A 27796-nucleotide genomic window follows, 5' to 3' on the forward strand; every position below is an offset into this window, starting at 1 on the left:
ATTGGTAAGGTTATCAATACGACTCGGGTTGTGGAAACCAGAAATGCCAGGTTGAAGGTTATTGTGGAGACGGCAGAAGAGATATTGGGGGTAACAGATGTTACTGTTGACATGCTGAACAATCCTAAGGGAGTGTTTAGGCATGGTATAGATACAGTTGAATGGGTTATGGATGAGGGGGAGGTAGAAGTTAGGGATTTATTTGGTTTAGAATGTTATTTTCATGGTAGTACAGAATTGGGCAGCTAATGATTGATCATACATTCAAGCATAGTGCGTGGGGAATGCATTTACACGATTGTTTGCGGACCGCCACGTTTCCATAGAAGAAGAAGAAGGAGGAGGAGGAGGAAGGAAGAAAGAAAGAAGCAGTGGAGTGGAGTAGAGTGCAGTGTAATGGAATGGAGTGCAGTGGGGTGGAGCGGACTGGAATGGAGCGGAGTGCTGAGAATATGATTGTAGAGCCAGTTTGGTCGGAGATGGACAATGGCTCTTTCCCGAGGTCTGAGATGCTGTGCCCGGGTGTTTTCCTGGATACCTGTCCTCATAATCACCTCCGTGGTGCTGTGGTCCTACTACGCCTATGTGTTTGAGCTATGTGTATGTAAGTATGGGGATTATGACTGTTGTCTGTTATGTTTTTGTCGGCGATGCTAGCTAGCTAACACAAACAGCTCTTTAAACCTGCTAGCCAAACCTAGCATCATGCTAAGCAGGAAGCGTCTTTTTTCTCGTAATAATTGTCTTTATAAATCTAAATAGTGACCATATTGTACTGTTTTTTTGTTGTTGTTTCTAATTCCATTCGTGAACGAATTATACTGTTGTTACATTGACCTACCATATCTAGGAAATAAATAGCTAGCTATATATTTAAAGGCCATTAACGTTACGGAATGTAGCTAACTATGTTGTGATAAGACAGTATGTTAGTGAGCTACTGTAAGGACAGGTGTGAAGTAATCACCGTCAGACTGTAACATGTTGTTTTGCTGTCGTCACAACCCAAGTGTTAGCAGCTTCAGCTACCAAGTATCTGTTGGAGTACTGCTGTACAGCTGTTTGCATGTCAATAATTCAGAATTGTCCAATGTGTGCTCTTCACAGTCACTATCAGCAACACATTGGAGAAGGGTGAGTTTTTTTTAAAAAAACATATAGGCCTAATCAATGGTCAGAATAGTCATCTGACACCTTGTAGACACTTGAATATCATCTTGATGGTTTCCTAAGTGTTGTATCTGTCTGTGTTTCCAGTGGCCTACCTACTGGTGTTCCATGTGTGTTTTGTGATGTTCTCCTGGACCTATTGGAAGGCCATCTTCACTCCTCCTGCCACACCCTGCAAGAAGGTAGGAGTTCATTGTTGGTGGTTTGTCCCGTCTGGAGTAGGCCTACATGGCCAAGCCAGACATCATCAAGACTTGTCTTGTTCACACTGCAAGCTGTAATGCTTAAATTATTATTCTTTTTTTTCATATCTGTTTTGGAATACTGACTGTTCAGACAGAAAGTTACAAAGTGACCAAATCAGATTAATGTGTTCAGAAAACAGTCATTTGCTGACTTGGCTATGCTAAGTCATAGTAACGACTGGCGTGTGTGCAGTGGTGTAGGCTGATTGGTGGTGGTGCTCGTGGGCTCTGCATCCTATCACTCAGAAGTTATGTAACAAGCTAAGATTACAACGATGCCTCGCCATGGAAATTTCCCAGTTGCTTTGAATGTTCAAAATTATCAAGACTCAAAGGATAAGATGATCCAACTTTCAAAACGAGTCCTTTTTTGGCTAGACACAACAGTCAACTAGCTAGCTAGCTAATTTTCCCCCAACATCGGACACCCCCTAATTTAGGACACTAGCAGTTGGAGGATTAAATCACCTCGAGCTCAACATTTTAAATGGACTGGAAAATAACGGTACATTTTGCCACTAAAGACAGCCTTCTAGCTAGCTGACCACCGATTTTCATTGCAGTTTATGTAAGTTAGGTTTTGAGAGTTTTCAAAAAAGTAATATACATTTTGTGGGACACGCTGTAAATTGTCAAATTCAAATGCGCGACAGACTACACATTTAATATGCAATTTTTTACCTAAATTATTCATACTCATTTATATGTTAGTATTAAACTGATCTACTTTCTCAAAACATAAGATTAAATCTGTAAAATAAATAATGAGACATTATTTGGTTACAACACTGAAGAAGATGTTGGTGAAGAACCATTTTTAACAGTCAACAGGAGGGGGCACATTCAATGGAAAGACAGACAAGTCCTTTTGTATTTGTTACTGGAAGACTAGTCAACTAGTCAACTAACTAGTAAACACTTCGGATACGAGGTTGGTGTCTCTTTGTTGAACAAAATTAAACAAATATATCTTGTAATTAAACAAAATATTAAGGTGGCCAATAATACGGGAGGTATTTGTTTTGCTAAACCTCAAAACGCAGAGTAGCAAGCAACAAGATATGCCAAATAAGTCTAAAAACCACCTTGAGGGCAACAACATCAGATTTGACGCATGGCCAGGAATCAGATTTGTATCTGATTTCAAACCACCTACAAAGGTTGTTTGAATTTAGGCTTTAAATATTCGATTCCATGTGCTTTTTGGCTGTTCAGATTTCAGGAAAAAGTATAGATTTTAATCGGATATGCAAAAAAAGTGGATCTGTGTCACTTCAAACTGCCTGTGTGAATAAGGCTATATGCATGCGTAGCCTAATAAAGCATGATCCCTGTTGACTAATGTAACTTTTTATGTTGCTGCAAGCTTTTGAATATAATGTTGTCTATAACAGCCATAGAATGTTGCTGTTATAATCAGAAGATGATTCAAAGCCTGTGTATTTATTTGTATTCGTTATGGATCCCCATTACTTCCTGCCAAGGCAGCAGCTACTCTACCTGGGGTTTATTATGGATCCCCATTAGTTCCTGTCAAGGCAGCAGCTACTCTTCCTGGGGTTTATTATGGGTCCCCATTAGTTCCTGCCAAGGCAGCAGCTACTCTTCCTGGGGTTTATTATGGATCCCCATTAGTTCCTGTCAAGGCAGCAGCTACTCTTCCTGGGGTTTATTATGGATCCCCATTAGTTCCTGTCAAGGCAGCAGCTACTCTTCTTGGGGTTTATTATGGATCAGCATTAGTTCCTGCCAAGGCAGCAGCTACTCTTCCTGGGGTTTATTATGGGTCCCCATTAGTTCTGCCAAGGCAGCAGCTACTCTTCCTGGGGTTTATTATGGATCAGCATTAGTTCCTGCCAAGGCAGCAGCTACTCTTCCTGGGGTTTATTATGGATCCCCATTAGTTCCTGCCAAGGCAGCAGCTACTCTTCCTGGGGTTTATTATGGGTCCCCATTAGTTCCTGTCAAGGCAGCAGCTACTCTTCCTGGGGTTTATTATGGATCCCCATTAGTTCCTGCCAAGGCAGCAGCTACTCTTCCTGGGGTTTATTATGGATCCCCATTAGTTCCTGTCAAGGCAGCAGCTACTCTTCCTGGGGTTTATTATGGATCCCCATTAGTTCCTGCCAAGGCAGCAGCTACTCTTCCTGGGATTTATAATGGATCCTCATTAGTTCCTGCCAAGGCAGCAGCTACTCTTCCTGGGGTTTATTATGGATCCTCATTAGTTCCTGCCAAGGCAGCAGCTACTCTTCCTGGGGTTTATTATGGATCCTCATTAGTTCCTGCCAAGGCAGCAGCTACTCTTCCTGGGGTTTATTATGGATCCCCATTAGTTCCTGCCAAGGCAGCAGCTACTCTTCCTGGGGTTTATTATGGATCCTTATTAGTTCCTGCCAAGGCAGCAGCTACTCTTCCTGGGGTTTATTATGGATCCCCATTAGTTCCTGCCAAGGCAGCAGCTACTCTTCCTGGGGTTTATTATGGATCCCCATTACTTCCTGCCAAGGCAGCAGCTACTCTTCCTGGGGTTTATTATGGATCCCCATTAGTTCCTGCCAAGGCAGCAGCTACTCTTCCTGGGGTTTATTATGGATCCCCATTAGTTCCTGCCAAGGCAGCAGCTACTCTTCCTGGGGTTTATTATGGATCCCCATTAGTTCCTGCCAAGGCAGCAGCTACTCTTCCTGGGGTTTATTATGGATCCCCATTAGTTCCTGCCAGGGCAGCAGCTACTCTTCCTGGGGTTTATTATGGATCCCCATTAGTTCCTGCCAAGGCAGCAGCTACTCTTCCTGGGGTTTATTATGGATCCCCATTAGTTCCTGCCAGGGCAGCAGCTACTCTTCCTGGGGTTTATTATGGATCCCCATTACTTCCTGCCAAGGCAGCAGCTACTCTTCCTGGGGTTTATTATGGATCCCCATTACTTCCTGCCAAGGCAGCAGCTACTCTTCCTGGGGTTTATTATGGATCCCCATTACTTCCTGCCAGGGCAGCAGCTACTCTTCCTGGGGTTTATTATGGATCCCCATTAGTTCCTGCCAGGGCAGCAGCTACTCTTCCTGGGGTTTATTATGGATCCCCATTAGTTCCTGCCAAGGCAGCAGCTACTCTTCCTGGGGTTTATTATGGATCCCCATTAGTTCCTGTCAAGGCAGCAGCTACTCTTCCTGGGGTTTATTATGGATCCCCATTAGTTCCTGCCAAGGCAGCAGCTACTCTTCCTGGGGTTTATTATGGATCCCCATTAGTTCCTGCCAAGGCAGCAGCTACTCTTCCTATGGGTTTATTATGGATCCCCATTAGTTCCTGCCAAGGCAGCAGCTACTCTACCTGGGGTTTATTATGGATCCCCATTAGTTCCTGTCAAGGCAGCAGCTACTCTTCCTGGGGTTTATTATGGATCCCCATTAGTTCCTGTCAAGGCAGCAGCTACTCTTCCTGGGGTTTATTATGGATCCCCATTAGTTCCTGTCAAGGCAGCAGCTACTCTTCCTGGGGTTCATTATGGATCCCCATTAGTTCCTGCCAAGGCAGCAGCTACTCTTCCTGGGGTTTATTATGGATCCCCATTAGTTCCTGCCAAGGCAGCAGCTACTCTTCCTGTGGTTTATTATGGATCCCCATTAGTTCCTGCCAAGGCAGCAGCTACTCTTCCTGGGGTTTATTATGGATCCCCATTAGTTCCTGCCAAGGCAGCAGCTACTCTTCCTGGGGTTTATTATGGATCCCCATTAGTTCCTGCCAAGGCAGCAGCTACTCTTCCTGGGGTTTATTATGGATCCCCATTAGTTCCTGTCAAGGCAGCAGCTACTCTTCCTGGGGTTCATTATGGATCCCCATTACTTCCTGTCAAGGCAGCAGCTACTCTTCCTGGGGTTTATTATGGATCCCCATTAGTTCCTGTCAAGGCAGCAGCTACTCTTCCTGGGGTTTATTATGGATCCCCATTAGTTCCTGTCAAGGCAGCAGCTACTCTTCCTGGGGTTTATTATGGATCCCCATTAGTTCCTGTCAAGGCAGCAGCTACTCTTCCTGTGGTTTATTATGGATCCCCATTAGTTCCTGTCAAGGCAGCAGCTACTCTTCCTGGGGTTTATTATGGATCCCCATTACTTCCTGCCAAGGCAGCAGCTACTCTTCCTGGGGTTTATTATGGATCCCCATTAGTTCCTGTCAAGGCAGCAGCTACTCTTCCTGGGGTTCATTATGGATCCCCATTACTTCCTGTCAAGGCAGCAGCTACTCTTCCTGGGGTTTATTATGGATCCCCATTAGTTCCTGTCAAGGCAGCAGCTACTCTTCCTGGGGTTTATTATGGATCCCCATTAGTTCCTGTCAAGGCAGCAGCTACTCTTCCTGGGGTTTATTATGGATCCCCATTAGTTCCTGCCAAGGCAGCAGCTACTCTTCCTGGGGTTTATTATGGATCCCCATTAGTTCCTGCCAAGGCAGCAGCTACTCTTCCTGGGGTTTATTATGGATCCCCATTAGTTCCTGCCAAGGCAGCAGCTCCTCTTCCTGGGGTTCATTATGGATCCCCATTAGTTCCTGCCAAGGCAGCAGCTACTCTTCCTGGGGTTTATTATGGATCCACATTAGTTCCTGCCAAAGCAGCAGCTACTCTTCCTGGGGGTTTATTATGGATCCCCATAAGTTCCTGCCAAGACAGCAGCTACTCTTCCTGGGTTTCATTATGGATCCCCATTAGTTCTGCCAAGACAGCAGCTACTCTTCCTGGGGTTTATTATGGATCCCCATTAGTTCCTGTCAAGGCAGCAGCTACTCTTCCTGGGGTTTATTATGGATCCCCATTAGTTCCTGCCAAGGCAGCAGCTACTCTTCCTGGGGGTTTATTATGGATCCCCATTAGTTCTGCCAAGGCAGCAGCTACTCTTCCTGGGTTTCATTATGGATCCCCATTAGTTCCTGCCAAGGCAGCAGCTACTCTTCCGGGGGTTTATTATGGATCCCCATTAGTTCCTGTCAAGGCAGCAGCTACTCTTCCTGGGGTTTATTATGGATCCCTATTAGTTCCTGCCAAGACAGCAGCTACTCTTCCTGGGGTTCATTATGGATCCCTATTAGTTCCTGTCAAGGCAGCAGCTACTCTTCCTGGGGGTTTATTATGGATCCACATTAGTTCCTGCCAAGGCAGCAGCTACTCTTCCTGGGGGTTTATTATGGATCCCTATTAGTTCCTGCCAAGGCAGCAGCTACTCTTCCTGGGGTTTATTATGGATCCCCATTAGTTCCTGCCAAAGCAGCAGCTACTCTTCCTGGGGGTTTATTATGGATCCCCGTTAGTTCCTGCCAAGGCAGAAGCTACTCTTCCTGGGGTTTATTATGGATCCCCATTAGTTCCTGCCAAGGCAGCAGCTACTCTTCCTGGGGTTTATTATGGATCCCCGTTAGTTCCTGCCAAGGCAGCAGCTACTCTTCCTGGGGTTTATTATGGATCCCCATTAGTTCCTGCCAAGGCAGAAGCTACTCTTCCTGGGGTTTATTATGGATCCCCATTAGTTCCTGCCAAGGCAGCAGCTACTCTTCCTGTGATCCATCAAAATTAATGCAGTTTATAAAATGTTTAAAACATTACAATACATTCACAGATTTGACAACACATGCTTCATCAAGGCTCATATTAGTAGAGCATTATAACGTGGTTGTTGGTTCCAGTTCCAGCTGTCGTACTCCGACAAGGACCGTTATGAGAGGGAGGAGAGGCCTGATGCTCAGAAACAGATTTTGGTGGACATCGCTAAGAGTCTCCCCATCTTCACTAGAGCTACGTCTGGAGGTGACCCACTCATATCTAAAGCAGCGACCCAAATGGCTCCCTATTCCCTTTGTAGTGCACTATACAGGGAACATGGTTCCATTTGGGACGCAACCAAGCTTTTCCAGTCCTGTTAGTAAACCTCCTATCAAACATTTACAACATGCAGCTGACTGTACTGATCAGTTAGTGTCTGGAAGATAAGGAAAGATCATATGACCTCTGTCTCTCTCTCTTTCTGTCTCTCTCTCTGTCTGTGTGTTTCTCTCTCGTTCTCTCTCTCTCTGTATCTCATTCTCTCTCTCTCTGTATCTCATTCTCTCTCTCTCTGTATCTCATTCTCTCTCTCTCTGTATCTCATTCTCTCTCTCTCTGTATCTCATTCTCTCTCTCTGTATCTCATTCTCTCTCTCTCTGTATCTCATTCTCTCTCTCTGTATCTCATTCTCTCTCTCTCTCTGTATCTCAATCTCTCTCTCTGTTTCTCTCTCATTCTCTCTCTCTCTGTATCTCTCATTCTCTCTCTCTCTGTGTGTGTTTCTCTCTCATTCTCTCTCTCTGTCTCTCTCTCTCTCTCTCTGTCACTCTCTCTCTCACTCTCGTTCTCTCTCTCTGTCTCTCTGTCTCTGACTCCCCTCAGCTATCAGGTTCTGTGACCGGTGCCAGGTGCTGAAGCCTGACCGCAGTCACCATTGCTCTGTATGTGAAACGTAAGTCTCCCTGCTGTCATTATACACACAGACCCATACCCGTCTCCCTGTCTGTGTACAGATAACAATGATCTGATTGGACAGCATTAGTGTCTCTTGTACACCTGGAGAACAACACCTGTCCTGTTAATGATGATGACTGAACACTTTGGCCAGCTACTAGAATCTTCTTTCCCTTGGGGCCTGATTGATAAATGGGCTGTGTATATACTGAAATCTGACCTGTTTACTGCTGTTGTCTATAGACAGACATTTGAATCCCCAAAATAAATCTCTTGACAGTTTTCTCAAAGCAAAGAAAAAATGTAGCAAACCTTTTTATGTTGATTGAATGCTGCATCTTCTAATGGTAGTTGTTTACGTTAACCCTGTCCAGTAACATGTGTTGTCTGTTGCAGGTGTGTTCTGAAGATGGATCATCACTGTCCATGGTGGGTGGTTTAATATGGTCTGTCCGTGGTGGGTGGTTTAATATGGTCTGTCCGTGGTGGGTGGTTTAATATGGTGGGTGGTTTAATATGGTCTGTCCGTGGTGGGTGGTTTAATATGGTCTGTCCGTGGTGGTTGGTTTAATATGGTCTGTCCGTGGCGGGTGGTTTAATATGGTCTGTCCGTGGCGGGTGGTTTAATATGGTCTGTCCGTGGTGGGTGGTTTAATATGGTCTGTCCGTGGTGGGTGGTTTAATATGGTCTGTCCGTGGCGGGTGGTTTAATATGGTCTGTCCGTGGTGGGTGGTTTAATATGGTCTGTCCGTGGTGGGTGGTTTAATATGGTCTGTCCGTGGTGGGTGGTTTAATATGGTCTGTCCGTGGTGGGTGGTTTAATATGGTGGGTGGTTTATTATGGTCTGTCCGTGGTGGGTGGTTTAATATGGTCTGTCCGTGGTGGGTGGTTTAATATGGTCTGTCCGTGGTGGTTGGTTTATTATGGTCTGTCCGTGGTGGGTGGTTTAATATGGTCTGTCCGTGGTGGGTGGTTTAATATGGTCTGTCCGTGGTGGGTGGTTTAATATGGTCTGTCCGTGGTGGTTGGTTTAATATGGTCTGTCCATGGCGGGTGGTTTAATATGGTCTGTCCGTGGTGGGTGGTTTAATATGGTGGGTGGTTTAATATGGTCTGTCCGTGGTGGGTGGTTTAATATGGTGGGTGGTTTAATATGGTCTGTCCGTGGTGGGTGGTTTAATATGGTGGGTGGTTTAATATGGTCTGTCCGTGGTGGGTGGTTTAATATGGTGGGTGGTTTAATATGGTCTGTCCGTGGTGGGTGGTTTAATATGGTGGGTGGTTTAATATGGTCTGTCCGTGGTGGGTGGTTTAATATGGTGGGTGGTTTAATATGGTCTGTCCGTGGTGGGTGGTTTAATATGGTGGGTGGTTTAATATGGTCTGTCCGTGGTGGGTGGTTTAATATGGTCTGTCCGTGGTGGGTGGTTTAATATGGTCTGTCCGTAGTGGGTGGTTTAATATGGTCTGTCCGCGGTGGGTGGTTTAATATGGTCTGTCCGTGGCGGGTGGTTTAATATGGTCTGTCCATGGTGGTTGGTTTAATATGGTCTGTCCATGGTGGTTGGTTTAATATGGTCTGTCCACGGTGGGTGGTTTAATATGGTCTGTCCGTGGTGGGTGGTTTAATATGGTGGGTGGTTTAATATGGTCTGTCCGTGGTGGGTGGTTTAATATGGTGGGTGGTTTAATATGGTCTGTCCGTGGTGGGTGGTTTAATATGGTGGGTGGTTTAATATGGTCTGTCCGTGGTGGGTGGTTTAATATGGTCTGTCCGTGGTGGGTGGTTTAATATGGTGGGTGGTTTAATATGGTCTGTCCGTGGTGGGTGGTTTAATATGGTGGGTGGTTTAATATGGTCTGTCCATGGTGGTTGGTTTAATATGGTCTGTCCACGGTGGGTGGTTTAATATGGTCTGTCCGTGGTGGGTGGTTTAATATGGTGGGTGGTTTAATATGGTCTGTCCGTGGTGGGTGGTTTAATATGGTGGGTGGTTTAATATGGTCTGTCCGTGGTGGGTGGTTTAATATGGTGGGTGGTTTAATATGGTCTGTCCGTGGTGGGTGGTTTAATATGGTCTGTCCGTGGTGGGTGGTTTAATATGGTGGGTGGTTTAATATGGTCTGTCCGTGGTGGGTGGTTTAATATGGTGGGTGGTTTAATATGGTCTGTCCATGGTGGTTGGTTTAATATGGTCTGTCCACGGTGGGTGGTTTAATATGGTCTGTCCGTGGTGGGTGGTTTAATATGGTGGGTGGTTTAATATGGTCTGTCCGTGGTGGGTGGTTTAATATGGTGGGTGGTTTAATATGGTCTGTCCGTGGTGGGTGGTTTAATATGGTCTGTCCGTGGTGGGTGGTTTAATATGGTGGGTGGTTTAATATGGTCTGTCCGTGGTGGGTGGTTTAATATGGTGGGTGGTTTAATATGGTCTGTCCATGGTGGTTGGTTTAATATGGTCTGTCCACGGTGGGTGGTTTAATATGGTCTGTCCGTGGTGGGTGGTTTAATATGGTGGGTGGTTTAATATGGTCTGTCCGTGGTGGGTGGTTTAATATGGTGGGTGGTTTAATGTGGTCTGTCCATGGTGGGTGGTTTAATATGGTGGGTGGTTTAATATGGTCTGTCCGTGGTGGGTGGTTTAATATGGTCTGTCCGTGGTGGGTGGTTTAATATGGTGGGTGGTTTAATATGGTCTGTCCGTGGTGGGTGGTTTAATATGGTGGGTGGTTTAATATGGTCTGTCCATGGTGGTTGGTTCAATATGGTCTGTCCACGGTGGGTGGTTTAATATGGTCTGTCCGTGGTGGGTGGTTTAATATGGTGGGTGGTTTAATATGGTCTGTCCGTGGTGGGTGGTTTAATATGGTGGGTGGTTTAATATGGTCTGTCCGTGGTGGGTGGTTTAATATGGTCTGTCCGTGGTGGGTGGTTTAATATGGTGGGTGGTTTAATATGGTCTGTCCGTGGTGGGTGGTTTAATATGGTGGGTGGTTTAATATGGTCTGTCCGTGGTGGGTGGTTTAATATGGTCTGTCCGTGGTGGGTGGTTTAATATGGTCTGTCCATGGTGGGTGGTTTAATATGGTCTGTCCATGGTGGTTGGTTTAATATGGTCTATCCATGGTGGTTGGTTTAATATGGTCTGTCCACGGTGGGTGGTTTAATATGGTCTGTCCGTGGTGGGTGGTTTAATATGGTGGGTGGTTTAATATGGTCTGTCCGTGGTGGGTGGTTTAATATGGTGGGTGGTTTAATATGGTCTGTCCGTGGTGGGTGGTTTAATATGGTCTGTCCGTGGTGGGTGGTTTAATATGGTGGGTGGTTTAATATGGTCTGTCCATGGTGGTTGGTTTAATATGGTCTGTCCACGGTGGGTGGTTTAATATGGTCTGTCCGTGGTGGGTGGTTTAATATGGTGGGTGGTTTAATATGGTCTGTCCGTGGTGGGTGGTTTAATATGGTGGGTGGTTTAATATGGTCTGTCCGTGGTGGGTGGTTTAATATGGTCTGTCCGTGGTGGGTGGTTTAATATGGTGGGTGGTTTAATATGGTCTGTCCGTGGTGGGTGGTTTAATATGGTGGGTGGTTTAATATGGTCTGTCCGTGGTGGGTGGTTTAATATGGTCTGTCCATGGTGGGTGGTTTAATATGGTGGGTGGTTTAATATGGTCTGTCCGTGGTGGGTGGTTTAATATGGTCTGTCCGTGGTGGGTGGTTTAATATGGTGGGTGGTTTAATATGGTCTGTCCGTGGTGGGTAGTTTAATATGGTGGGTGGTTTAATATGGTCTGTCCGTGGTGGGTGGTTTAATATGGTCTGTCCGTGGTGGGTGGTTTAATATGGTCTGTCCGTGGTGGGTGGTTTAATATGGTCTGTCCGTGGTGGGTGGTTTAATATGGTCTGTCTGTGGTGGGTGGTTTAATATGGTCTGTCCGTGGTGGGTGGTTTAATATGGTCTGTCCGTGGTGGGTGGTTTAATATGGTCTGTCCGTGGTGGGTGGTTTAATATGGTCTGTCTGTGGTGGGTGGTTTAATATGGTCTGTCCGTGGTGGGTGGTTTAATATGGTCTGTCCGTGGTGGGTGGTTTAATATGGTCTGTCCGTGGTGGGTGGTTTAATATGGTCTGTCCGTGGTGGGTGGTTTAATATGGTCTGTCCGTGGTGGGTGGTTTAATATGGTCTGTCCGTGGTGGGTTGTTTAATATGGTCTGTCCGTGGTGGGTGGTTTAATATGGTGGGTGGTTAATATGGTCTGTCCGTGGTGGGTGGTTTAATATGGTGGGTGGTTTAATATGGTGGGTGGTTTAATATGGTGGGTGGTTTAATATGGTCTGTCCGTGGTGGGTGGTTTAATATGGTCTGTCCGTGGTGGGTGGTTTAATATGGTATGTCCGTGGTGGGTGGTTTAATATGGTCTGTCCGTGGTGGGTGGTTTAATATGGTCTGTCCGTGGTGGGTGGTTTAATATGGTCTGTCCGTGGTGGGTGGTTTAATATGGTCTGTCCGTGGTGGGTGGTTTAATATGGTCTGTCCGTGGTGGGTGGTTTAATATGGTCTGTCCGTGGTGGGTGGTTTAATATGGTGGGTGGTTTAATATGGTCTGTCCGTGGTGGGTAGTTTAATATGGTCTGTCCGTGGTGGGTGGTTTAATATTGTCTGTCCGTGGTGGGTGGTTTAATATGGTGGGTGGTTAATATGGTCTGTCCGTGGTGGGTGGTTTAATATGGTCTGTCCGTGGTGGGTGGTTTAATATGGTGGGTGGTTTAACATGGTCTGTCTGTGGTGGGTGGTTTAATATGGTGGGTGGTTAATATGGTCTGTCTGTTGTCTCTCTCTCCATGGTAAATAACTGTCTCTCTCTCTCTCTCCATGGTAAATAACTCTCTCTCTCTCTCTCTCCATGGTAAATAACTCTCTCTCTCTCTCTCTCTCTCTCTCCATGGTAAATAACTGTCTCTCTCTCTCTCTCTCTCCATGGTAAATAACTGTCTCTCTCTCTCTCTCTCTCTCTCCATGGTAAATAACTGTCTCGCTCTCTCTCTCTCTCCATGGTAAATAACTGTATCTCTCTCTCTCTCTCTCTCTCCATGGTAAATAACTGTCTCTCTCTCTCTCTCTCTCCATGGTAAATAACTGTCTCTCTCTCTCTCTCTCTCTCTCCATGGTAAATAACTGTCTCTCTCTCTCTCTCTCCATGGTAAATAACTGTCTCTCTCTCTCTCCATGGTAAATAACTCTCTCTCTCTCTCTCTCCATGGTAAATAACTGTCTCTCTCTCTCTCTCCATGGTAAATAACTGTCTCTCTCTCTCTCTCTCTCTCCAGGGTAAATAACTGTCTCTCTCTCTCTCTCTCTCCAGGGTAAATAACTGTCTCTCTCTCTCTCTCTCTCCAGGGTGAATAACTGTCTCTCTCCAGGGTGAATAACTGTCTCTCTCTCTCTCGCTCTCTCTAGGGTGAATAACCGTCTCTCTCTCTCTCTCTCCAGGGTGAATAACTGTCTCTCTCTCTCTCTAGGGTGAATAACTGTCTCTCTCTCTCTCGCTCTCTCTAGGGTGAATAACTGTCTCTCTCTCTCTCTCTGTCCAGGGTGAATAACTGTCTCTCTCTCTCTCTCTAGGGTGAATAACTGTCTCTCTCTCTCTCTCTCTCCAGGGTAAATAACTGTCTCTCTCTCTCTCTCTCTCCAGGGTAAATAACTGTCTCTCTCTCTCTCTCTAGGGTGAATAACTGTCTCTCTCTCTCTCGCTCTCTCTAGGGTGAATAACTGTCTCTCTCTCTCTCTCTCTCCAGGGTGAATAACTGTCTCTCTCTCTCTCTCCAGGGTGAATAACTGTCTCTCTCCAGGGTGAATAACTGTCTCTCTCACTCTCGCTCTCTCTAGGGTGAATAACTGTCTCTCTCTCTCTCGCTCTCTCTAGGGTGAATAACTGTCTCTCTCTCTCTCTCTCTCCAGGGCGAATAACTGTCTCTCTCTCTCTCTCTCGGGTGAATAACTGTCTCTCTCTCTCTCTCCAGGGTGAATAACTGTCTCTCTCTCTCTCTCTCGGGTGAATAACTGTCTCTCTCTCTCTCTCTCCAGGGTGAATAACTGTCTCTCTCTCTCTCTCTAGGGTGAATAACTGTCTCTCTCTCTCTCTCTCCAGGGTGAATAACTGTCTCTCTCTCTCTCTCTAGGGTGAATAACTGTCTCTCTCTCTCTCTCCAGGGTGAATAACTGTGTGGGGTTCTCCAACTACAAGTTCTTCCTCCTCTTCCTGTCCTACTCCATGGTCTACTGTGTGTTCATCTCTGCCTCAGTCTTCAGATTCTTCATCAACTTCTGGGTGGTGAGTGGTGATGGATGTTTTACATCCCAGCTTAGTCTGAGTCTCAAAAGCTCCCCTATTCCCTATAGAGTACCTACCTCTGTCCAGGGCCCACAGAGCTCTGGTCAACAGTGAAGCACAGAGAACAGGGCGCCATTTCCCACCCCCTTAGTCATTTATCAGACACTCCTATCCACTGCATTCCAGAGCTAGTCAGATCACATGACCTACTGCTGGTGTAACCATGGTAACATATTGACATAAGCTGTGTCAACAGTCAGATCACATGACCTACTGCTGGTGTAACCATGGTAACATATTGACATAAGCTGTGTCAACAGTCAGATCACATGACCTACTGCTGGTGTAACCATGGTAACATATTGACATAAGCTGTGTCAACAGTCAGATCACATGACCTACTGCTGGTGTAACCATAGTAACATATTGATGTAAGCTGACTCAGCACAAGGCACATTGTTTGTTGTGGAACGGCAGAGGTTCTCCTACACGGTTGTAGTTCTCCGTGTTGTGTGTGTTCTCCTACAGGGGGACCTGCCAAATGGACCCGCTAAGTTCCACGTTCTCTTCCTGATGTTTGTGGCTTTGATGTTCTTGGTCAGTCTCATGTTCCTGTTGGGTTACCACTGCTGGCTGGTCGTCCAGAACCGGTCCACACTAGGTAATACACACAGCTGCCATTTTGAGGCAATAAGAGCTGCTCGGCTGCATTAGCAATGTAGGTCTTCAATTTCATGGAGAAACACAGCCACTGAACTCTATTCCTCTTTCCTTCTCTGACTCCCCCTCCCTCTACTCCCCCTCCTCCTCTCCCTCTACTCCCCCTCCTCCCCTCCCTCTACTCCCCCTCCTCCCCTCCCTCTACTCCCCCTCCTCCCCTCCCTCTACTCCCCCTCCTCCCCTCCCTCTACTCCCCCTCCTCCCCTCCCTCCCCTCCCTCTACTCCCCCTCCTCCCCTCCCTCTACTCCCCCTCCTCCCCTCCCTCTACTCCCCCTCCTCCCCTCCCTCTACTCCCCCTCCTCCCCTCCCTCTACTCCCCCTCCTCCCCTCCCTCTACTCCCCCTCCTCCCCTCCCTCTACTCCCCCTCCTCCTCTCCCTCTACTCCCCCTCCTCCTCTCCCTCTACTCCCCCTCCTCCCCTCCCTCTACTCCCCCTCCTCCCCTCCCTCTACTCCCCCTCCTCCCCTCCCTCTACTCCCCCTCCTCCCCTCCCTCTACTCCCCCTCGTCCCCTCCCTCTACTCCCCCTCCTCCCCTCCCTCTACTCCCCCTCCTCCCCTCCCTCTACTCCCCCTCCTCCCCTCCCTCTACCCCCCCTCCTCCTCTCCCTCTACTCCCCCTCCTCCCCTCCCTCTACTCCCCCTCCTCCCCTCCCTCTACTCCCCCTTCTCCTCTCCCTCTACTCCCCCTCCTCCCCTCCCTCTACTCCCCCTCCTCCCCTCCCTCTACTCCCCCTCCTCCCCTCCCTCTACTCCCCCTCCTCCTCTCCCTCTACTCCCCCTCCTCCCCTCCCTCTACTCCCCCTCCTCCTCTCCCTCTACTCCCCCTCCCTCTACTCCCCCTCCTCCCCTCCCTCTACTCCCCCTCCTCCCCTCCCTCTACTCCCCCTCCTCCCCTCCCTCTACTCCCCCTCCTCCTCTCCCTCTACTCCCCCTCCCTCTACTCCCCCTTCTCCTCTCCCCCTCCTCCCCTCCCTCTACTCCCCCTCCTCCCCTCCCTCTACTCCCCCTCCTCCCCTCCCTCTACTCCCCCTCCTCCCCTCCCTCTACTCCCCCTCCTCCTCTCCCTCTACTCCCCCTCCTCCTCTCCCTCTACTCCCCCTCCTCCCCTCCCTCTACTCCCCCTCCTCCTCTCCCTCTACTCCCCCTCCTCCCCTCCCTCTACTCCCCCTCCTCCTCTCCCTCTACTCCCCCTCCTCCTCTCCCTCTACTCCCCCTCCTCCTCTCCCTCTACTCCCCCTCCTCCCCTCCCTCTACTCCCCCTCCTCCCCTCCCTCTACCCCCCCTCCTCCCCTCCCTCTACTCCCTCTACTCCCCCTCCTCCCCTCCCTCTACTCCCCCTCCTCCTCTCCCTCTACTCCCCCTCCCTCTACTCCCCCTCCTCCCCTCCCTCTACTCCCCCTCCCTCTCTTCCCCCCTCTCTCCTCTCATCCAGAGGCGTTCTCTGCTCCAGTCTTCACGACAGGACCAGACCGTAATGGTTTCAATGTGGGGATCAGGAGGAACCTGCAGCAGGTGTTTGGAGACAATAAGAGACTCTGGTTCCTGCCTATCTGCACCAGGTGAGACTCTAACCCTAACCTCTACCCCCTAACCTCTAGTTTCTAACTTCTAGTTTCTAACCTCTAACCTCTACCCCCTAACCTTCATCCTCTACCCATTAACCCTAACCTCTACCTCATCTAACCTGACCTTTAACCCCTAGGCCTTAACCCTTACATCGTATCCTCTACACCCTTAACCCCTAGACCCTTAACCCTTACATCCTATCCTCTAGACCAGGGGTAATTCAACTCTGACCCTACGAGGTCGAGAGTACTGCTTGTTTTCTGTTCTACCTGATCATTAATTACACCCACATGGTGTCCCAGGTCTAAATCAGTCCCTGATTATAGGGGAGTCACCCATCTGGTGTCCCAGGTCTACATCAGTCCCTGATTCGAGGGGAATCCCCCATCTGGTGTCCCAGGTCTATATCAGTCCCTGATTCGAGGGGAACTATTAAAACACGCTGTGGAACTGGCTTCAAAGTCCAGAGATGAGTTTGAGGGCTCCTACCCCAGGGCTCTCCAACCCTGTTCCTGGAGAGAGACCCTCCTGTAGGTTTTATACTCCAACCCTGTTCCTGGAGAGATACCCTCCTGTAGGTTTTAACTCCAACCCTGTTCCTGGAGAGATGCCCTCCTGTAGGTTTTAACTCCAACCCTGTTCCTGGAGAGATACCCTCCTGTAGGTTTTATACTCCAACCCTGTTCCTGGAGAGATACCCTCCTGTAGGTTTTATACTCCAACCCTGTTCCTGGAGAGATACCCTCCTGTAGGTTTTATACTCCAACCCTGTTCTTAGAGAGATACCCTCCTGTAGGTTTTATACTCCAACCCTGTTCTTAGAGAGATACCCTCCACAAGGGTATGTGCTCTGCCCCCTCCTGTACTCCCTGTTCACCCATGACTGCGTGGCCACGCACGCCTCAACTCAATCATCAAGTTTGTAGATGACACAACAGTAGTGGGCTTGATTACCAACAACGACAAAACGGCCTACAGGGAGGAGGTGAGAGCTCTGATGGAGTGGTGCCAGGGAAATAACCTCAACGTCAACAGAAGGAAGGAGCTGAGGGAGCATGCCTCTATCCACATCGACGGAACCGCAGTGGAGAAGGTGGAAAAGCTTGAAGTTCCTCGACATACACATCACTAACAACTTGTAATGGTCCACCCACACAGACAGTGTGGTGATGAAGGCTCAACAGTGCCTCTTCAACCTCAGGAGGCTGAATAAATTTGGCTTGTCTCCTAAGACCCTCACAAACTTTTACAGATGCACAATTACATCCTGGTACGGCAACTGCACTGCCGGCAACCGCAGGGCTCTCCAGAGGGTGGTACGATCTGCCCCCGGTGATGTGTTGGGAAAACTACCTACCCTCCAGGACACCTTCAGCACCCGATGTCACAGGAAGGCCTAAAAGATCATCAAGGACAACAACCACCCCGAGCCACTCCCTGTTCACCCCGCTATCATCAAGAAGGCGAGGTCAGTACAGGTGCATCAAAGCAGGGACCGAGAGACAGAAGCTGTTTTTCAATGTCAAGGCCATAAGACTGTTAAAATAGCCATCACTAGCCGGCTACCACCCGGTTACTCAACCCTGCACCTTAGAGGCTGCTGCCCTATATACATAGACATGGAATCACTGGTCACTTTAATAATGGAACACTGGTCACTTTGATAATGGAACACTGGTCACTTTAATAATGGAACACTGGTCCCTTTAATAATGGAACACTGGTCCCTTTAATAATGGAACACTGGTCCCTTTAATAATGGAACACTGGTCCCTTTAATAATGGAACACTGGTCCCTTTAATAATGGAACACTGGTCACTTTAATAATGGAACACTGGTCACTTTAATAATGGAACACTGGTCACTATAATAATGGAATACTGGTCACTTTAATAATGGAACACTGGTCACTTTAATAATGGAACACCGGCCACTTTGATAATGGAACACCGGCCACTTTGATAATGGAACACCGGCCACTTTGATAATGGAACACCGGCCACTTTGATAATGGAACACCGGTCACTCTGATAATGGAACACCGGCCACTTTGATAATGGAACACCGGTCACTCTGATAATGGAACACCGGCCACTTTGATAATGGAACACCGGTCACTCTGATAATGGAACACCGGTCACTCTGATAATGGAACACCGGCCACTTTGATAATGGAACACCGGTCACTCTGATAATGGAACACCGGCCACTTTGATAATGGAACACCGGCCACTTTGATAATGGAACACTGGCCACTTTAATAATGGAACACTGGCCACTTCAATAATGGAACACTGGCCACTTTGATAATGGAACACTGGTCAAATCAAATTTATTTATATATCCCTTCGTACATCAGCTGATATCTCAAAGTGCTGTACAGAAACCCACTCTAAAACCCCAAACAGCAAGCAATGCAGGTGTAGAAGCACAGTGGCTAGGAAAAACTCCCTAGAAAGGCCAAAACCTAGGAAGAAACCTAGAGAGGAACCAGGCTATGTGGGGTGGCCAGTCCTCTTCTGGCTGTGCCGGGTGGAGATTATAACAGAACATGGCCAAGATGTTCAAATGTTCATAAATGACCAGCATGGTCGAATAATAATAAGGCAGAACAGTTGAAACTGGAGCAGCAGCACAGTCAGGTGAACTGGGGACAGCAAGGAGTCATCATGCCAGGTAGTCCTGAGGCATGGTCCTAGGGCTCAGGTTCTCCGAGAGAGAGAGAGAAAGAAAGAGAGAATTAGAGAAAGCACACTTAAATTCACACAGGACACCGAATAGGACAGGAGAAGTACTCCAAATATAACAAACTGACCCTAGCCCCCCGACACATAAACTACTGCAGCATAAATACTGGAGGCTGGGACACTTTGGTCACTTTAATAATGGAACACCGGTCACTTTGATAATGGAACACCGGTCACTTTGATAATGGAACACCGGCCACTTTGATAATGGAACACCGGCCACTTTTTAATAATGGAACACTGGTCACTCTGATAATGGAACACTGGTCACTTTGATAATGGAACACTGGTCACTTTGATAATGGAACACTGGTCCCTTTGATAATGGAACACTGGTCCCTTTGATAATGGAACACTGGTCACTTTGATAATGGAACACTGGTCCCTTTGATAATGGAACACTGGTCACTCTGATAATGGAACACTGGTCACTTTGATAATGGAACACTGGTCACTTTGATAATGGAACACTGGTCCCTTTGATAATGGAACACTGGTCCCTTTGATAATGGAACACTGGTCCCTTTGATAATGGAACACTGGTCCCTTTGATAATGGAACACTGGTCCCTTTGATAATGGAACACTGGTCACTCTGATAATGGAACACTGGTCACTTTGATAATGGAACACTGGTCCCTTTGATAATGGAACACTGGTCCCTTTGATAATGGAACACTGGTCCCTTTGATAATGGACCACTGGTCCCTTTGATAATGGAACACTGGTCACTCTGATAATGGAACACTGGTCCCTTTGATAATGGAACACTGGTCACTTTGATAATGGAACACTGGTCCCTTTGATAATGGAACACTGGTCACTCTGATAATGGAACACTGGTCACTTTGATAATGGAACACTGGTCACTTTGATAATGGAACACTGGTCCCTTTGATAATGGAACACTGGTCCCTTTGATAATGGAACACTGGTCACTTTAATAATGGAACACTGGTCCCTTTGATAATGGAACACTGGTCCCTTTGATAATGGAACACTGGTCACTTTAATAATTTTCACATACAGCTTTATTGCTCTCATATGTATAAACTGTATTCTGTTTGTCTATGCCATTCCAACATTGCTCGTCCTCGTATTCATGTTTTTCTTCATTCTCTTCTTTTACATTTAGATGTGTGTGTATTGTTGTGAATTGTTAGATATTACTGCACTGTTAGAGCTAGAAACACAAGAATTTCACTACACCTCAATAACATCTGCTAAATATGAGTATGGACCAATAACATCTGTTAAATATGGACCAATAACATCTGTTAAATATGGACCAGTAACATCTGTTAAATATGGACCAATAACATCTGTTAAATATGGATCAATAACATCTGTTAAATATGGACCAATAACATCTGTTAAATATGGACCAATAACATCTGTTAAATATGGACCAATAACATCTGTTAAATATGGACCAATAACATCTGTTAAATATGAACCAGTAACATCTGTTAAATATGAACCAATAACATCTGTTAAATATGGACCAATAACATCTGTTAAATATGGACCAGTAACATGTGTTAAATATGGACCAATAACATCTGTTAAATATGGACCAATAACATCTGTTAAATATGTGACCAGTAACATGTGTTAAATATGTGACCAGTAACATGTGTTAAATATGTGACCAGTAACATGTGTTAAATATGTGACCAGTAACATGTGTTAAATATGTGACCAGTAACATGTGTTAAATATGTGACCAGTAACGTGTTAAATATGTGACCAGTAACATGTGTTAAATATGTGACCAGTAACATGTGTTAAATATGTGACCAGTAACGTGTTAAATATGTGACCAGTAACGTGTTAAATATGTGACCAGTAACATGTGTTAAATATGTGACCAGTAACATGTGTTAAATATGTGACCAGTAACATGTGTTAAATATGTGACCAGTAACATGTGTTAAATATGTGACCAGTAACATGTGTTAAATATGTGACCAGTAACATGTGTTAAATATGTGACCAGTAACATGTGTTAAATATGTGACCAGTAACATGTGTTAAATATGTGACCAGTAACATGTGTTAAATACAGTTGAAGTCAGAAGTTTACATACACCTCAGCCAAAGACATTTAAACTCAGTTTTTCACAATTCCTGACATTTAATCCTAGTAAAGATTCCCTGTCTTTGTTCAGTTAGGATCACCACTTTATTTTAAGAATGTGAAATGTCAGAATAATTGTGAGATAATTATTAATTTCAGCTTTTATTACACATTCCCAGTGGGTCAGAAGTTTACATACACTCAATTATTATTTGGTTGAATTGCCTTTAAATTGTTTAACTTGGGTCAAAAGTTTCGGGTAGCCTTCCACAAGCTTCCCAAAATAAGATGGGTGGCCATTCCTCCTGGCCATTCCTCCTGACAGAGCTGGTGTAACTGAGTCAGGTTTGAAGGCCTCCTTGCTCTCGCACGCTTTTTCAGTTCTGCCAACAAACTTTATATCGGATTGAGGTCAGGGTTTGTGATGGCCACTCCAATACCTTGACTTTGTTGTCCTCAAGCCATTTTGCCACAACTTTGGAAGTATGCTTGGGGTCATTGTCCATTCAGAAGACCCATTTGCGACCAAACTTTAACTTGCTGACTGATGTAGCTTCAAAATATCCACATAATTTCCTCCCTCATGATGCCATCTATTTTGTGAAGTGCACCAGTTCTTCCTGCAGCAAAGCACCCCCACAACTTCGTGCTGCCACCCCCGTGCTTCACGGTTGGGATGGTGTTCTTCGGCTTGCAAGCATCACCCTTTTTCCTCCAAACATAACGATGGTCATTATGGCCAAACAGTTCTATTTTTGTTTCATCAGACCAGAGGACATTTCTCCAAAAAGTATGATCTTTGTCCCCATGTTCAGTTGCAAACCGTAGTCTGGCTTTTTTATGGCAGTTTTGGAGCAGTGGCTTCTTCCTTGCTGAGCGGCCTTTCAGGTTATGTCGATATAGGACTCGTTTTACTGTGGATATAGATACTTTTGTACCTGTTTCCTCCAGCATCTTCACAAGGTCCTTTGCTATTGTTCTGGGATTGATTTGCACTTTTCACACCAAAGTACGTTCATCTCTAGGAGATGAATATGTGGTATGACGGCTGCGTGGTCCCATGGTGTTTATACTTGCGTACTATTGTTTGTACAGATGAACGTGGTGCCTTCAGGCATTTGGAAATTGCTCCCAAGGATGAACCGGACTTGTGGAGGTCTACAATTTCTGAGGTCTTGGCTGATTTTCTTTTGATTTTCCCATGAGGCCACTGAGTTTGAAGGTAGGCCTTGAAATGCATCCACAGGTACACCTCCAATTGACTCAAATTATGTCAATTAGCCTATCAGAAGCTTTTAAAGCCATGACATCATTTTCTAGAATTTCCAAGCTGTGTAAGGGCACAGTCAACTTAGTGTATATAAACTTCTGACCCACTGGAATTGTGATACTGTGAATTATAAGATAAATAATCTGAAAACAATTATTGGAAAAATGACTTGTGTACCAAGTAGATGTCCTAACCGACTTGCCAAAACTATAGTTTGTTAACAAGAGATTTGTGGAGTGGTTGAAAAAACAGTTTTAATGACTCCAACCTCAGTGTATGTAAACTTCTGACTTCAACTGTATGTGACCGGACCAATAATCACATGTATTTATAAAGCCCTTCTTACATCAGCTGATGTCACAATGTATTGTACAGAAACCCAGCCTAAAACCCCAAACAGCAGGTGTAGAAGCACGGTGGCTAGGAAAAACTCCCTAGAAAGGCCAAAACCTAGGAAGAAACCTAGAGAGGAACCAGGCTCTGAGGGGTGGCCAGTCCTCTTCTGGCTGTGCCAGGTGGAGATTATAACAGAACATGGCCAAGATGTTCAAATGTTCATAAATGACCAGCATGGTCAAATAATAATAATCATAGTGGTTGTCGAGGGTGCAGCAAGTCAGCACCTCAGGAGTAAATGTCAGTTGGCTTTTCATAGCCGATCATTCAGAGTATCTCTACCGCTCCTGCTGTCTCTAGAGAGTTGAAAACAGCAGGTCTGGGACAGGTAGCACGTCCGGTGAACAGGTCAGGATTCCATAGCCGCAGGCAGAACAGTTGAAACTGGAGCAGCAGCACGGCCAGGTGGACTGGGGACAGCAAGGAGTCATCATGCCAGGTAGTCCTGAGGCATGGTCCTAGGGCTCAGGTCCTCCGAGAGAAAGAGAATTAGAGAGAGCATACTTAAATTCACAGGACACTGGATAAGACAGGAGAAGTACTCCAGATATAACAGACAGACCCTAGCCCCCCGACACAAACTACTGCAGCATAAATACTGGAGGCTGAGACGGGAGGGGTCAGGAGACTCTGTGGACCAATAACAGCTGTTAAATATGTGTATGGAACAATACGATTTGATTTGTTTTAATGTGTTTCCCAGGAGCCTCTACTTCCCCGACTATGGATATTTAACCCCATCATGTCTGTGTTTCTGTTTTGCCCAGCCAAGGAGATGGCCACTACTTCCCTCTGAAGAGTCTGAGTGAATCCTCAACCTCTCTATTAGCCAATGAGGAGAAATGGGATGAGGAAGAGGAGTCAGAGGACGACAACATAAGTAAGGGGGCCAATAGGACCGATTCTTAGACGAATATCTATCAGGGAAGAATACATGATGTGGTGGTGGTGTCCCTAATTTACTGCTAGGTTGCATGGTGGTTCAACCTTGTGCTGTGGACAATAAAAGGCCACTCAAATGTGCAATTTTGTCAGACAACACAATGCCACAGATGTCTCAAGTTTTGAAGGAGCGTGCAATTGGCATGGTGACTACAGGAATGTCCACCAGAGCTGTTGCCGGAGAATTTAATGTTAATTTCTCTACCATAAGGTGCCTCCAACGTCATTTTAGAGAATTTGACAGTACGTCCAACCAGTCTCAAAACCGCAGACCACGTGTAACCACGCCAGCCCCGGACCTCCACATCCGGCTTCTTCACCTGCGGGGTCGTCGGTCACCAGATACCCGGACAGCTGATGAAACTGAGGAGTATTTCTGTCTGTAATAAAGTCCTTTTGTGGGGAAAAACGAATTGTGATTGGCCTGGCTCCCCAGTGGCTGGGCCTGGCTCCCCAGTGGGTTGGCCTGGCTCCCCAGTGGGTTGGCCTGGCTCCCCAGTGGGTTGGCCTGGCTCCCCAGTGGCTGGGCCTGGCTCCCCAGTGGGTTGGCCTATGTCCTCCCAGGCCCACCCATGGTTGCACCCCTGCCCAGTCATGTAAAATCCATAGATTAGGGCCTAATGAGTTTTTCAATTGACTGATTTCCTAGAATGAACTGTACCTGTAACTAAATTGTTGAGATTGTGGCATGTGGGCATTTTATATTGATGTTCTGTGTACTAAATGAAGTGGTCAACCCCCAATCTGTGAACGATATAATACTGTCTGTCAGGGGAAGCCACACTGAACAGGAATATAAAGGAAACGTGACGTGTTGGTCCCATGTTTCAGGAGCTGAAATCAAATAGATGTTCCATACACACCAAGCTTATTTCTCTACAACCCATTTCTCCATGTCGCAAGGATCTGTACACAATTTGTGGAAGCTGAAAATGTCCCAGTTTCATGGCCTACGTACTTGCCAGCCGTGTCACCCGTTGAGCATGTTTGGGATGCTCTTTTCCAGTTCCCGCCGATATCCAGCAACTTCTCACAGCCATTAAAGAGGAGTGGGATCCTGATCAACACTCTGTGAAGGAGATGTGGCACTGTATGGGGTGGTCACACCAAATACTGACTGGTTTTCTGAGCCACGCCCATATCTGTATTAAAGGTATCTGTGACCAACAGATGCATACCTGTATTCTCTTTTTAAAGGTATCTGTGACCAACAGATGCATACCTGTATTCTCTTTTTAAAGGTATCTGTGACCAACAGATGCATACCTGTATTCTCTTTTTAAAGGTATCTGTGACCAACAGATGCATACCTGTATTCCCAGCCATGTGAAATCCATAGTATAGGGCCTGATATTTATTTAAATTGACTGATTTCCTCATATGGACTGTAACTCAGTCAAATCTTAGAAATTGTTGCATGTTGTGTTTTTTTGTTGTGTGTGGTGGGGGGGTGGGTGAACTTTGAATTAAACAATGTTCCTGTATGAATCTGTATTTTCCAGGTGGTGACAGGGATCCCTCTGTTACCGTAGAGATGGACGAAGAGGAGTAGGATCACTTTATGGACTTTATAAACGGTGCAGTGGGTGTTGTACCCTGAGGAGGCAGACAGACCCTGAGGAGGCAGACAGACGTTGTGGGACCATCGGACACAGGAAGACCTCGGCGTGCAGCCAAAACGTTCTTAGACGTCACCTTCTCAACATCAGGAAGAGTTTTCAGTTCACCGTGGAGGAAGGACAATGTTAGGGGAACAGAAGTCAACTAATATTATGTCACAGTACACAATTGTTTTAAGAGAAAGACCATGTCTAGCACTGTCTCCTTACTTCTGTTGTCTCTCTACTTCTGTTGTCTCTCTCTGTCTCTCTACTTCTGTTGTCTCTCTCTGTCTCCTTACTTCTGTTGTCTCTCTCTGTCTCCTTACTTCTGTTGTCTTATTGTGTATCTTATATAGTACTAGGCTACTAGCTAGCTTTTCATTTCTCGTCTTTTTTTGCCCGTATTTTGTTAATGTAAATAGCTTTGTGATTTACATCTTTAAATGAAAAGAGCTCTATAAATGTAATGTATTATCATTATTCCATTTGCAGGGCCCTTAAGGCCCAATCAGAATGGAGAAAGCCCATTAAAACCACATGTATTTGTTGTCATCTTAGGGCCATGCACCTGTCGTTCCTTTGTATTGTAAAGATGCTGCCCTGCCCAAATCAAATGTTATCTGTCACATGCGCCGAATACAACAGGTGTAGGTAGACCTTACAGTGAAATGCTGACTTACAAGCCCTTAACCAACAGTGCAGTTTTAATGAAAATAAGTGTTAAAGTATTTACTAAAATAAACAAAATATTTAAAATAAATAAATGAGAAACAATGTGGAGGCTATATACAGGGTATTACGGTACAGAGTCAATGTGGAGGCTATATACAGGGGGTACTGGTACAGAGTCAATGTGAAGGCTATATACAGGGGGTACCGGTACAGAGTCAATGTGGAGACTATATACAGGGGGTACCGGTACAGAGTCAATGTGGAGACTATATACAGGGTATTACGGTACAGAGTCAATGTGGAGGCTATATACAGGGTATTACGGTACAGAGTAATGTAAAGGCTATATACAGGCGGTACCGGTACAGAGTCAATGTGGAGGCTATATACAGGGGGTACAGAGTCAATGTGGAGGCTATATACAGGGGGTACAGAGTCAATGTGGAGACTACATACAGGGGGTACCGGTACAGAGTCAATGTGGAGGCTATATACAGGAGGTACCGGTACAGAGTCAATGTGGAGACTATATACACAGGGTGTTACGGTACAGATGCTCCGGATGGGGCAGCTGTAGAACCTTTTGAGGATCTGAGGACCCATGCCAAATCTTTTCAGTCTTCTGAGGGGGAAAAGGTTTTGTCGTGCCCTCTTCACAACTGTCTTGGTGTGCTTGGACCATGATAGTTTGTTGGTGATGTGGACACCAAGGAACCTGAAGCTCTCAACCTGCTCCACTACAGAAGCAGACCCTAGTTCCTACTCCTTAGCTTAGGTAGTCAGTCCTTGGTTTGCATCCTAAATGGCATTCTATTACCCATAAGGCTCTGGTCAAAACTAGTGCACTGTATAGGGAATAGGGTGCCATTTGGGATGCAGACAGACTTGGGGAGGGGCTAAGGGCCTTGTCTGGACCGGGCCAAAGCTGTTATCAAGGTAGGTCTAGTGCTGTCTGTCTCAAGCGGTTCAGAGTGCCGATCTAGGATCAGGCTCCTGTGCATGTAATGTGTTGTAGAAGGCAGAACTGACTGATCTAGGATCAGGCTCCTGTGCATGTAATGTGTTGTAGAAGGCAGAACTGACTGATCTAGGATCAGGCTCCTGTGCATGTAATGTGTTGTAGAAGGCAGAACTGACCCTAGGTCAGCACTCCTACTCAGATGCTTGATACATATGCCCCTTTGTGTGTATTTACATTGGTTTAACATCATGATCAAATAATGCAATACGGCTGTTGTTACAACTAAGACATCTGCTCTGTACAGACATAAACAAGTTATTGATTATTTCATCTCTTCCATTCAGCAAAATGTTCCTTATGGTGTCAATGTTCATTTACAATCATATCTGTGTATGTGACTGTGTGAATGATTGTCTGTGTATGTGACTGTGTGAATGATTGTCTGTGTATGTGACTGTGTGAATGATTGTCTGTGTATGTGACTGGGAGAGAGTGAAGAGAGGATGGACCTTCATGGATGTTGAGTATGTCTTCTTCCCATCACTGAGAGGAGGTGGTGTTTGGGTCAGCAGTTTACTGGTGCTCTTCTCATCACT

The 27796-nt window shown here is 46.1% G+C and overlaps 1 protein-coding gene across 4 annotated transcripts; it reads left to right on the forward strand.

Moving 5' to 3' along the window:
- Positions 1 to 278: 278 nt before the first annotated feature.
- Positions 279 to 26331, forward strand: zdhhc15b (zDHHC palmitoyltransferase 15b). 4 transcript variants are annotated; one of them, XM_090198947.1, is made up of 11 exons: positions 279 to 604; positions 1108 to 1134; positions 1258 to 1352; positions 7098 to 7218; positions 7838 to 7907; positions 8306 to 8338; positions 14123 to 14243; positions 14772 to 14904; positions 16398 to 16524; positions 23792 to 23904; positions 25469 to 26331. In XM_090198947.1, exons 1-11 carry the CDS (start codon positions 487 to 489, stop codon positions 25516 to 25518), a joined length of 1008 nt encoding a protein of 335 aa, XP_090055073.1. In that variant the 5' UTR covers positions 279 to 486; the 3' UTR covers positions 25519 to 26331. The 4 variants fall into 4 exon arrangements, with proteins under 4 accessions (XP_090055073.1, XP_090055072.1, XP_090055075.1 ...); XM_090198946.1 differs by lacking the exon at positions 25469 to 26331 and adding an exon at positions 24178 to 24771 and having other exon boundaries at positions 323 to 604; XM_090198949.1 differs by lacking the exon at positions 23792 to 23904 and having other exon boundaries at positions 323 to 604.
- The last annotated feature ends 1465 nt before the right edge of the window (positions 26332 to 27796 follow it).

Source organism: Oncorhynchus mykiss, chromosome 14, assembly GCF_057628025.1.
Source record: "Oncorhynchus mykiss isolate SJ-2025 chromosome 14, ASM5762802v1, whole genome shotgun sequence".
Classification (NCBI taxonomy): Eukaryota; Metazoa; Chordata; class Actinopteri; order Salmoniformes; family Salmonidae; genus Oncorhynchus; species Oncorhynchus mykiss.